At 38.3% G+C, this 12,042-nt stretch overlaps 3 protein-coding genes across 4 annotated transcripts; 2 read left to right on the forward strand and 1 right to left on the reverse strand.

Moving 5' to 3' along the window:
• Nucleotides 1-117: 117 nt before the first annotated feature.
• Nucleotides 118-2,881, reverse strand: LOC106372160 (biotin carboxyl carrier protein of acetyl-CoA carboxylase 2, chloroplastic). Its single transcript, XM_048742290.1, has 8 exons — nt 1,973-2,881; nt 1,674-1,715; nt 1,327-1,451; nt 922-1,237; nt 760-831; nt 570-635; nt 235-468; nt 118-194 (listed from the first exon to the last, which is right to left on the reverse strand). Exons 1-7 carry the CDS (start codon nt 2,099-2,101, stop codon nt 445-447), a joined length of 774 nt encoding a protein of 257 aa, XP_048598247.1. The 5' UTR covers nt 2,102-2,881; the 3' UTR covers nt 118-194; nt 235-444.
• Nucleotides 2,882-5,589: 2,708 nt separating this feature from the next.
• Nucleotides 5,590-7,917, forward strand: LOC106372159 (UDP-glucose 6-dehydrogenase 3-like). The gene is made up of 2 exons (XM_013812317.3): nt 5,590-5,728; nt 6,186-7,917. The coding sequence occupies exon 2, from the start codon at nt 6,212-6,214 to the stop codon at nt 7,652-7,654; it is 1,443 nt and encodes a 480-aa protein (XP_013667771.1). The 5' UTR covers nt 5,590-5,728; nt 6,186-6,211; the 3' UTR covers nt 7,655-7,917.
• Nucleotides 7,918-8,899: 982 nt separating this feature from the next.
• On the forward strand, nt 8,900-11,889 carry LOC106372156 (probable galacturonosyltransferase 14). 2 transcript variants are annotated; one of them, XM_022693512.2, is made up of 6 exons: nt 8,900-9,324; nt 9,749-9,804; nt 9,893-10,048; nt 10,136-10,726; nt 10,812-11,114; nt 11,190-11,889. In XM_022693512.2, exons 1-6 carry the CDS (start codon nt 9,162-9,164, stop codon nt 11,469-11,471), a joined length of 1,551 nt encoding a protein of 516 aa, XP_022549233.2. In that variant the 5' UTR covers nt 8,900-9,161; the 3' UTR covers nt 11,472-11,889. The 2 variants fall into 2 exon arrangements, with proteins under 2 accessions (XP_022549233.2, XP_013667759.2); XM_013812305.3 differs by having other exon boundaries at nt 8,903-9,348.
• Nucleotides 11,890-12,042: the final 153 nt, after the last annotated feature.

Raw genomic sequence — 12,042 nt, forward strand, 5'->3', positions numbered from 1 at the left:
GATATTCCATAAATTATCAAGCTTTTAATGGGCAAACTGACTTTGATCCGGCTGTTTCTCTGCGACTGTGTACACCAGTCTAACTAATATTAGCGTGGGGATTGAGGATGTATGATATTATCCCAACACAACATTTCTTATCAAGGGAAAACCGTAAAGTACAGCATACTACAAAGTAAATTAATTTGTCTAATTTCTCTTTTTTTTTTTTTTTTGAACACTAATTTGTCTAATTTCTCAAAAGACATGCATACACTGATATGTTACGTGATTCTCAACAGAAAGTGACAGTTCAGAAAGTTTTTTTAATAAAAAAAGACAACCATAACCAAACCAACCTGACAGAAATAATTATTTTTTAACGATTTTCAGCGCGTCGGTATAGCTAAACCAAGAGTTTGAAGTAGGTGTTCTGAACCAAGCTAAAATGACAGCTTCTTCATTTCAAGGAACGATGGTAAACAGAGGCTGCACATTTTGCTATTGTATTAGTTGACGACAAAGTAATGATCTCCAAACCAATTCATATAATAAACCGGAGAGGAGAGTGGAGAAGGATAGATCTGTACCGTATCAACGCTGACCGGTTTTCCATCTTCAGCCAGTAACTCGGTGATGGTTCCGGACTTCTCAGCCTGTTTTCAACTTCACATGTTTAAAAAAAAGCTCCACAAGTTCACCAATGATTGGTCACACAAACATATATTTATATAATCTCAAAGATATTAAAAATGTAGTGTGTTATAAAGAAAAGCAGACCTCAATCTCGTTCATCAGTTTCATAGCTTCAATAATGCAAACAACTTGACCCTTCTGCACCTTATCTCCAACCTGCAAATTGCATAAAACATACCGGACTCACTTGAAATATGTTTAATTATTCTTCACTCAGATTTCTTTTTATTTTGCATGCTATTGTACCTTGACAAAAGGGGGTTCACCGGGTCCAGGAGATCTGTAGAAAGTACCAGCCATAGGACTCTTCAGTGGTGGATGAGAAGAGGATGGGGCAGTTGCTGGTTTTTCTGTTGCAGGAGCTGAGGAGGGAGCAGGAAGAGACACTGGTGGAGATGGAGGCATTGGAAGGCCTGCCATTGGAGGGGGAGGCATCATCGAGTGATAAACTGGAGCTGGTGGTTGTGTAGCTTGTTGCTGCAGGGCTTCTTTCTTTTGAATAACAATCTCACAGTCGAGCTGCTTCAGCTCAAGTTCCACTATATCTCTAGAATCCACAAGCCTTAATAACATAACAAAATGTTTGATTAGATCTGTGTAGAGAAACAAAACTAAAAAGAATGGTCAGGATACTTTGGGAACATGGCATACTTCAGAAGACCAGAGACTTTAGACATAAAGTCAGAGAGCTCCTCGGCGGGTTCAGGAACATTGGTCTTGACGTTTCCGTTCAAACACCCACCGTTAGTCACTGGTGTAGAGTTAGAGACAACCTTCTGTTTGAAAAAAAAATGTCGAGAATGAGTAAGTGAGTAACAAGGTTATTAAACTATCTGAAATAAGTCTGAAATGTCTATCTTATTCTTTTTCTCGTACTCGTGTGTAACATAGTGTGAATCGTTGTGTAACACAAGCGGTTGGTAAGAGATAAACAAAAGTTACATTGTACTATTAACTGTATGGAATCTTGTTGCTAAAAGAAAAAAAGAAAGCTATACCTCGTTGGTTGTCGCATGCAACCTCCACACTGTAGATTGAGTCTGTTGAAGACGAAGGAAACATAGGATTATTGAATCAATGTATACTAAAGACAGCAACTTGACCATATGAATGAATACATGAGTTATGACTAGCATGAGTGTCACATTATTCGATTCGATACAGAAGATGGACGACTTTAAAGTTCGAAAGTTCAAAATGAGTGCGCGCACTAAACAGATTGTAACTAGTCTATCATCTTGTAGAGAAAGCTTGACACTTTATTACAGGGATAGAGGAGAGAAGCAGAAGAACGTACCTGAGATACATGGGAGACGTGAAAAGAGATTCCACTGGGTTTAAGCTGCCGTCGGATCCCAGGGATAGATCCGACCCGCCGGCTAGGAGCAGAGATCTTGGCGTAAGGTACTATCGACAATGACGCCATTGTTGAGATAGGATGAAAATGCAGTTTGACGATGTAACCGAGGAAGCACGACGAAGAAGAGATGGTAGAGAGAGAGGGAGAGATGTTTTATTGATTTCTCCTTTTTTATTTTTATTTTTTTATATGTTTTGTTCTGGTTTCGATACTTACGAAGAACATCAATTTAACTAACTTTCAACAAACTTTGTTACTAGTAGGGACAACCCTCACTTTTTGTCTCATGATTTCACTCGTGTCTTTTCATTGTGCCCTCACTGTCTGAGTCTCTTTATGTTTTCAGTTAAACTCTCATCACCTGCTTGCATCAGATCTGCCTTCATTTCATAAAATCCATATGGGTAAATACTTTTTTTCTTCCTTTCTGAAGGTGGGAACTATTTGTAGAAAGACCTTGTAATTGGCCTAACCTCTCCTCTCATTCTTTGTCTCAGATGAAGAAGAATCACTTCAAGCGGTCAACGGGATTTTGGATCAGGCTTGCTGGGCGTATTGCAGCAGAATCTTGAAGGGAGCAGCTGAATGTTGGAGAAGCCTCGAGAGAATGTTGCAGAGATTTTTTTGGGTTTATTGTTTTAAATCTTTTACTCTGATCTGTTGTACCTGTTGTGTGTTGGATAAGCTTGAAGATTACTTAGATCACAAGTAATGATTATCCTAATGATTTTAGAAAATATTGTGTTGTGTTTATCCTAATGAGTTTAGGATAATTAAAGTGTTATATAAAGAGATATCAGCTTGTGATATATAAAAAGTTTATGAGTTGAGAGTTTAAGGTTTTTGAGTGAGTTTCCTTAAGAGAGATTTAATAAAGAGTGTTCTTATCTTTCGAGTTGATACAAGAGCGTTCGAGTTAATCAAAGCTACATTGTGTTCATATTGACTAACATTATTTGATGTTTTGAAGCTGTTGGAGTATTTTGTTCTCCACACTGATTTTGTATCCCAAGTTGGCTTTTTTTTCATGGAAAATCTCAATGAATAGTTAGTATTCTATGACCTAGTTTGAAATGTCTGTTGAAATAGCCAGAATAGACCCATTCCAAAGCGGATTTTGCATTAACAAATACGAAGCTGTTGAATTTTTGTTCTTCACAGAACCCTAAAAGAAGGCTAGCCCCACCTGTTAGTATTCTATGAAGCTCATCTTATATATATGGCAGTTAAATCCAAATTCAAACTGGAAGTTAGTTTTTTTTTTGGGTAAAAATACTGGAAGGTAGTTGTTATATCTTTCTGAACCAGAACTTAACCAGAGTAAACCGAATTTTGTAAGGAAATATGAAATATTTCTAATTTGTTTGGGTGGTAGACCATATTATTAACAAAGCTTTTCAAAGATACTGACAATAGAGAATAGAGATCGCTCATGCAGGAACCAGTTTCACTCCAAGAAGATGAACTACAATATCTGATCTTCTTGTGTTGTGGTATGTGAAACTTGGAGTCTCATTGGTGCAGTTGAATGCATGCTCGACATTTTAAATGGTTAGAGGAAAAAAACAAGAAGCAATTGTATCAGCTTTTACTAATAAGCTCATTTGTTCTAAGAAGGTCCTCTACTAACTACTGTCTGTCAAGCCTATGTGTATGCAAAGAGGTTCATTGTTCTGATTATTTATAGTTTGGTGGTCTGGTTTTGGAAATAAGTACAGTCTAAGCGAACCAAGGTGCGCGAATCCAAGACTGGATAGGTGTGTGAAGGTTTCACTACGTTGGATCAAGCTAGAGGTGATCTTGATTTGGCCTAAAAAATTTACTATTTATTCTGTATTTATTTAGAAATATCCACGGGAGAAGATCACATAAATAACAATCATGATGTAACATATTAATTTCGACTTAAAACATGAATAGTTTATAGGCGTGTTCGGCGATCAAAGTCAACCGACTAATTTATAGGTCCCAATGATGCCGATATTTGTAAATTTTCTGGTGGCTAACCGGAATCGAACCGCATGTATTAATATTTAAATTACATATCTGAAATTTTTATTCAAAATAGTGTGAACTACAATATATTTATGTTTGTTCATGTGCTTTTACGATACGACAATATTCTACGAACAGTTGTTGTAAGATATCATTTTGTAAAATGCGTTAAGAATGAGATTACTCGTAAATTCGTAATATATTAAAAATTACCATATCTAACAATTACTATATTTGATTATATAACGGTATGGAGTACGCTGACAAAAAAAACTGTATTGAGTACATATTGCTGAAAGTGAAAGGTGTTCTATGTGACCGCATTCCAACTCAAAGGTAACATGGCAAACCATACTATTGAGTTGTATAGGAATCAGCTTTTTGGGTGGTCAACGTACACAAACCGTGTTATATTCGCATTTTTTAGATCTGGTTTAGGTTTATTTATTTATTTACTATTACATATGTTTCAACCACACTCTTCTTGGTATATTTTATTCACTAAACTAGTGTTAAATAGCTTGAGAAGCACTTCAAAAAGTGTGACTGAGTTTCTAAGCAAAGTGCAATCAAGTTTTGTCCAGCAGACTCCACCGCACAATCACTTAGGTACTGATACAAAATGTTTTTAATAACAATAGATTAAGATGTACATTATTGATACTAGGCACCAACCCAACCTTCGGGAAGTATATCATAGACTATCAAATGAACAGTGACGCACATAAAAACAATGTTGTATTATGTATCTACAAAACAATTAACAGAAGGATATCTTTATTAGTGTAAAGTTGTAAATTGCGAGAAGGATACACATGCATGGTTATTCCTTAACCTTTTGAATTTTCTTTTTTTTTCAGTAAACACTAACATTATTATTGGTGTTTTGATGTATCATGTATCTTTCTGATTTTGTAATTTTTTTTTGATAAAACATGTATCTTTCTGATAATCTGCCGCCAACACCAGTACAAAACGTAGTAGGAAATTATAAGAGTTTTGTATATTGTGTGGAGATTAATAAAGTAATAATTTCCAAACTGCTGGCAAAATCTCCGAATAATAAATGTTCTTTAAAGGTAAAGTAGTTGCATTTATGTTGGTCGAAACACTAGATTGATTTAGCTTACAAAAAAAACACTAGATTGAAATGAAAAAGGTTTGACAGACCATGAATATTTTGTTCCCAACATATATATATTTATGTTTTAAAATACTAGAAAAAAATCTAAGAAAAGAAAAACAGATACATAGTATTTACCATTTAATAAACTGAATACGTGTGTGCGATAAATTTTTGGTTGACATATACGAGAATACAGTCTATTAAAGTTGGTCGAGATCCAATCATCTTGACGGTGTAGTATGTCAAATGTGTTAACGTGTCTTTAACACTAAAACACCACCTGCCAAACATTGTGAGACCCCCATCGTTTTCTTTGCAACCATATTTACATTTAATCTTTAACTGAAAGTGTTAGCTTAATTTAATTTTTTGATTAACCAATTAAATTAAAGTAAAGAAAAACACTTATAAAACGCGTTACACTTTGACGGTTTCAAGGGCATTTTAGGAATCTCAACACCTATATAAACTCCTTACTCGCCCCGCTCTTCTTCTCCATCGCCAGATTCAGCGATTCACTCATCCCCAGCTCCGTTTTCTTCGATTACCGTCGACGACAAGCTTCCACAAAGGTAAATGATCAATTGTATCTTTCCCTCTGGTTATTTTCGAGATCCAATTTCGTGATCCGCGTTTGGGTTCGATCTGTGTCGGTGATCCTCACCTTAATTTTAATTTCTCGCTGCATGTACCAGATCTGAGATTTTGATTTGAATTTCTCGCTTTGTGTTTATCATTTTCGTTGAATTTCGAGCTCATTGTTAAGCATGATCATGAATTTTTCACTCTGGTCTGATAATATTCGGATCATGTTTACGTAAATGTATAGCATCTGGTTTTCCATAACCGGATCTGGGTTTTCTATAACCGGATCTGGGTTTCCCAAAGTTTTGATTTTTATTGTGGATTCTACCTATCAATGTTCATAGCTGTTATTCAATTTGTTAAGGACCTTTTGGTCATTAATATTGTGTAATATATTGAATTAATCTCTTACTTATTTGGTGTGTTTATTTATGTTTAATTCAGTTTTAAAAAAGCAAAAAAAAAAAAAAATGGTGAAGATATGCTGCATTGGAGCTGGATACGTGGGTGGTCCAACCATGGCAGTCATTGCTCTAAAATGCCCATCCGTTGAAGTAGCAGTCGTTGACATCTCCGTCCCAAGGATCACCGCCTGGAACAGCGACCAGCTCCCCATCTACGAGCCTGGTCTCGACGACGTCGTCAAGCAGTGCCGTGGGAAGAATCTTTTCTTCAGCACCGACGTTGAGAAACACGTCAGAGAGGCTGACATTGTCTTTGTCTCTGTCAACACACCCACCAAGACCCGCGGTCTAGGAGCTGGCAAAGCTGCTGACTTGACTTACTGGGAGAGCGCTGCTCGTATGATCGCTGACGTGTCCGTTTCCGACAAGATTGTCGTTGAGAAATCAACTGTTCCGGTGAAAACCGCAGAGGCCATTGAGAAGATTCTTACGCATAACAGCAAAGGGATCAAGTTTCAGATCCTCTCCAACCCTGAGTTTCTCGCTGAAGGAACCGCTATTGAGGATCTCTTCAAGCCTGACCGTGTCCTCATCGGTGGTCGCGAGACGCCTGAAGGGTTTGCAGCTGTTAAAGCCTTGAAAGACGTTTACTCCCAGTGGGTCCCTGAAGAGAGGATCCTCACGACAAATCTCTGGTCTGCGGAGCTCTCCAAGCTCGCTGCTAACGCCTTCTTAGCTCAGAGGATCTCGTCGGTTAACGCGATGTCTGCTCTCTGTGAAGCAACGGGCGCCAATGTCTCTGAAGTCTCTTACGCTGTGGGTAAAGACTCTCGGATCGGTCCTAAGTTCTTGAACTCGAGTGTTGGCTTTGGAGGGTCCTGTTTCCAGAAAGACATCCTCAACTTAGTCTACATCTGTGAATGCAACGGCTTACCTGAAGTCGCTGAGTACTGGAAGCAAGTCATCAAGATCAACGACTACCAGAAAACAAGATTCGTTAACCGCATCGTCTCCTCGATGTTCAACACCGTCTCCAACAAAAAGATTGCAGTTCTCGGTTTCGCCTTCAAGAAAGACACGGGAGACACGAGAGAGACTCCAGCCATCGATGTCTGCAAAGGCTTGTTAGGTGACAAAGCTCGTATCAGCATCTACGACCCGCAGGTCACGGAAGAGCAGATCCAGAGAGACTTGACCATGAACAAGTTCGACTGGGACCACCCGCTTCATCTCCAGCCTATGAGCCCCACAACTGTGAAGCAAGTCTCGGTCGCTTGGGACGCGTACGCTGCCACCAAGGACGCTCACGGTATCTGCATTTTGACCGAGTGGGATGAGTTCAAGAAGCTCGATTACGAGAAGATCTTTGAGAATATGCAGAAACCTGCGTTTGTTTTTGATGGGAGGAACGTGGTGGATGCTGAGAAGCTGAGGAAGATTGGGTTTATTGTTTACTCTATTGGTAAGCCGTTGGACCAGTGGCTCAAGGACATGCCTGCTCTTGCCTAAACCAAATCCAAACAAACAAACCTCTTCCTTAGCTTTTTTTTTCATTTTTTCCCCCGAATTATTCTGAATTTTTCATATAATTTTTTTTTTCCATTTTAATATGTTTTGAACAATAATTGTCGGTTCTGTTATTCTTATGAAAATCCAACAGAGATTTTTAGGTTTGGTTTCTGTTGGTAATTATGTACCTTGGGTTAATCATATATTGTAAGTTTTTTCAAGTATTATTACATGATATAAAAAGTTTTCTCGGTTGGAAATTACATTCATTTCTACATGAGCATAAGCATTCGCTAAAATCTTTTTTTTTTAGTTCTTGAAAACCCAACCCTTAGAATCAAAACCAACAAGCACCAAAGCATATCATGTCTTAAAAATAATATTTGGTAACAGAACTGAGCTTGGAATAGGAGCTATGGAGTGTTCTGATTCAGCTCCTGAGATTGTTACTAACCTGGTAAGAGGAACGTTGAGCATCAAACGCGGGCTATGCAACAAGATATTCTCGTCTAATCAAGCTCTAGGTGGTCATCAGACGTTCCATCATATGAGCAAAGGTAAGAGCAAAAAGAGTTTGCACAGAGGAATCAGTAGGGCGTGAGGATGAAACCATAAATAAAGAGAAGAATACTCTTGGGACCGACACAAGTGTAGTCCTGCTCCTGCTTAAGGAATTTCAGGTCGGCTCATGCTTTGGGTTGCCACAAGAAGTGTCACGGCAAGGGACAACACTCAAAAACACAGCATTCCGGTTTGAGTCAAATTTTTTGACGATTTGAAAAGTCATACTAGAATGTGTCGGTCGGGTCTATGCCCTATGGTATTCAACAAAATAATTGAGCATATAAAATGAAATTTTTAAATAACACTACTTTTTGTAATATGTTCAAGTTCAACGAAAACGACACATAGAAATGTACGGCAATCTTTGTACCTAATTTTGAGGAAAAAATCCCTATGGTGAAATTGGACCTACCAGCTATTAATTAGCTAAGATAACATCAACTTAATTGTATAACACACCCAGTTTTCATGTCAGAGGACGCGGTTTACTGTGCTGGTTTAAGACGTTAGGAAAAGATGGAGTAAATATCTAATTATCATTTATGGTGGAAAAACAATTTAATTGTCAATTTTCATTACTACTAAGTTTGAATCGAATGTTAGTTAATATATCAATCATTTAAAAGAGGAGAGATGGAAAAGCAAAACTCTTTGCTTAGCCATGAAAATATAGGTGGAGAGACAGACAATGTAATAATTAGCACTCTACAAAACAATCCCTAAACTCAAGGTTAAGACACCAATTCATTAATACTCTCACTTAATTATTTTAGATCTTGAAATAAAGTATAGTTTCTTATTTTATTTTATTTTATTTCTTATATCCACCGGCAAAATGAGAGATCACTGAGAACAAAAGCTCTTTGTTATTACACAAGGAAGAACAAGAAGAAGAACAGCGACAAGTCTGCTCTGATGTTGTGTTCAGGATCGTTACGAATCAATGATGCAGCTTCACATATCGCCTAGCATGAGAAGCATCACGATCTCGAGCAGCAAAGTCGCAGCTCGTCACATCTCTTACCGAACTCTCTTCCACACCATCTTGATCCTCGCCTTCTTGTTGCCTTTCGTCTTCATCTTAACCGCTCTCGTTACCCTCGAAGGTGCCAACAAGTGCTCCTCCATTGGTAAAATTAAAAATCACCTCTTTTTAGGATCCTCTGTTTTGGATTAGGATCTTACAAAAAAAGTTTGCATCTTTTTAATGTCCATTGTCACAAGCATCTTGTTGTGATTGATCGTACTAGAATGGGGCTTAAGTCAATCAATTTTTTTTTTTTTTTTTTTGGATTTTTCTTGTTAGGTCCCCCACTGATTAAATTTTGTAGGATCTTGCTTCTCAAGGAGCTGTTCACAATGTGCTCCTCACATTTTTCCTATCAATTCATTTTTGTTGTATTGTGGAGCTGAATAGTTTTTTTGTTATTCTATATGCTGTCTGAGGTATCTCGGTTCTATGCTTTTTTTATATGGTTTATGATGTTCATTTGCTGAAGTTGAATGATCTGCTTTGCTTCTTACTCTCAGATTGTTTAGGGAGGAGGTTAGGTCCACGTCTTCTTGGTAGGGTAGATGATTCAGAGGTGAGTTGTTTCTTTTCTTTACTCTCTTATTTTCTTTAGTATCTTCTTAAATAATATTTTCCCATCATGTGTCTCTCTCTTGCTGCAGAGACTAGCTAGAGACTTTTTTAAAATCCTAAACGAAGCAAGTACTCAAGACATTCCAGATGGTTTGAAGCTTCCAGATTCTTTTAATCACCTTGTTTCAGATACCAAGAACAACCACTATGATCCCAAGACATTTGCTCTTGTCCTGCGAGCCATGGTACTACGCTTTGTCTCTATAGTGAGCCATATAAATTAGCAGATAATAACTTAATGTGATTGTGTTTATATCTCTGCCTTGAAACAGATGGAGAAGTTCGAACGAGACATTAGACAAACTAAATTTGCAGAGCTCACCAACAAGCACTTCGCAGCAAGCTCCATCCCCAAAGGCATTCACTGTCTCTCCCTAAGACTGACAGATGAATACTCCTCCAACGCTCACGCTCGTCGTCAACTTCCTTCACCAGAGCGTCTCCCTCTCCTTTCAGATAACGCTCGCCACCATTTCATCCTCTCCACCGACAATATACTGGCTGCATCGGTTGTGGTCTCCTCCGCAGTGCAGTCATCTTCAAACCCGGAGAAAATAGTCTTCCACATCATCACAGACAAGAAGACCTACGCCGGTATGCATTCTTGGTTCGCGCTAAACTCTGTGGATCCTGCTATTGTGGAAGTTAGAGGCGTTCATCAGTTTGACTGGCTGACGAGAGAGAATGTTCCGGTTCTGGAAGCTCTGGAGAGCCATAACGGTCTCATGAACTATTACCATGGGAGTCATGTCGCTGGTGCAAACCTCAGTGAAACAACTCCGAGGAGATTTGCTTCGAGGTTGCAGTCTAGAAGTCCTAAATACATATCTTTGCTCAACCATCTTAGAATCTATATACCTGAGGTGAATCTTTATATCTCTTGTTTCAATTTTTCAGTTGTGATTCATTCATATGCTAATTTAATCTCTTTTTTAATTGGAATATTAGCTTTTTCCGAACTTGGACAAGGTGGTGTTCTTAGACGATGATGTAGTTGTTCAGAGAGACTTGGCTCCGCTTTGGGATGTTGACCTTGGTGGTAAGGTCAACGGAGCAGTGGAGACTTGCCATGGTGAAGATGCAAGTGTGATGTCAAAGAGGTTAAGGAACTACTTTAATTTCTCTCACCCGCACATAGCAAAGCATTTGAATCCTGAGGAATGCGCTTGGGCGTATGGTATGAATGTATTCGATCTAAAGGCTTGGAGAAAGACAAACATCAGAGAAACGTATCACTCCTGGCTAAGAGAGGTAATCCAAAGAAGCCTTGCACTCTTTTTGTTATCTCACTCTCTTACTGTGTTTGTTTTTTTGGTTTTTGAGCAGAATCTGAAGTCGAATCTGACAATGTGGAAGCTTGGAACCTTGCCTCCTGCTCTTATTGCGTTTAAGGGTCACGTCCATGTAATAGACTCGTCATGGCATATGCTTGGTTTAGGCTATCAGAGCCAGACAAACACAGAGAGTATCAGGAAAGCTGCAGTGATCCATTACAATGGGCAGTCAAAGCCGTGGCTGGAGATTGGTTTCGAGCATCTCAGGCCGTTTTGGACAAAATACGTCAACTACTCGAATGATTTCATCAAGAACTGTCACATCTTGGAGTAGCGAAAAAACGAAACTTTCTACGGGTGTAAGAGACAGAGGAAAGATATTAGGAAGGGAAGAGATAAAAACAGGAGCAGAGCACTGCAGGTTTTACTCTACAAGATTAAGAAATATTAGTTAGCCACATACTTAAGAAACCTGTTGCAGAACAAAGGTGCTGATGCAGCATAAGAGAAAGGGAGAGAGAGATACAAGAATCATTCTTTCTGTAGAATAGAAGGTACCCTTTTGGAAATTCTTTCGGAGAATACGAATTTGTGAGTCTGTTATAAGATTGGATTATCTTAATTTATTTATATTGGTTATGAAGGGGGGTGGTGATGATTAAATTAAGGGCAGTTGTTGATAGTTGAAGAACAATGTATAAACACTTCTGTTGCTTTTGCTCTACATCTATCTTATTATGCCATTTCGGTTCTTTAGGAAAGTATCTTCAACCACTGAAGCTGCTGTGTAATGTAACCACTTGAGCTACTAGCCTACTAGTAAATATACTTTTAACTCGAACTCGAATGTGCAAACACTGTAAAACTATGATTCGTAGTCACTAGTGTATCAAACGTAACTTATG

The sequence above is a fragment of the Brassica napus genome, chromosome A10, assembly GCF_020379485.1.
Source record: "Brassica napus cultivar Da-Ae chromosome A10, Da-Ae, whole genome shotgun sequence".
Lineage (NCBI taxonomy): Eukaryota > Viridiplantae > Streptophyta > Magnoliopsida > Brassicales > Brassicaceae > Brassica > Brassica napus.

Coding starts and splice junctions, on each gene's coding strand:
- LOC106372160 (XM_048742290.1), bottom strand. CDS start 2,101: ATGGCGTCATTGTCGATAGTACCTTACGCCAAGATCTCTGCTCCTAGC. Junction 1,238..1,326: donor AAAGTCTCTGGTCTTCTGAA/GTATGCCATGTT, acceptor TATGTTATTAAG/GCTTGTGGATTCTAGAGATA. Junction 636..759: donor AACTGATGAACGAGATTGAG/GTCTGCTTTTCT, acceptor AGTTGAAAACAG/GCTGAGAAGTCCGGAACCAT.
- LOC106372159 (XM_013812317.3), top strand. CDS start 6,212: ATGGTGAAGATATGCTGCATTGGAGCTGGATACGTGGGTGGTCCAACC.
- LOC106372156 (XM_013812305.3), top strand. CDS start 9,162: ATGATGCAGCTTCACATATCGCCTAGCATGAGAAGCATCACGATCTCG. Junction 9,805..9,892: donor GTAGGGTAGATGATTCAGAG/GTGAGTTGTTTC, acceptor CTCTTGCTGCAG/AGACTAGCTAGAGACTTTTT. Junction 10,727..10,811: donor TTAGAATCTATATACCTGAG/GTGAATCTTTAT, acceptor TTGGAATATTAG/CTTTTTCCGAACTTGGACAA.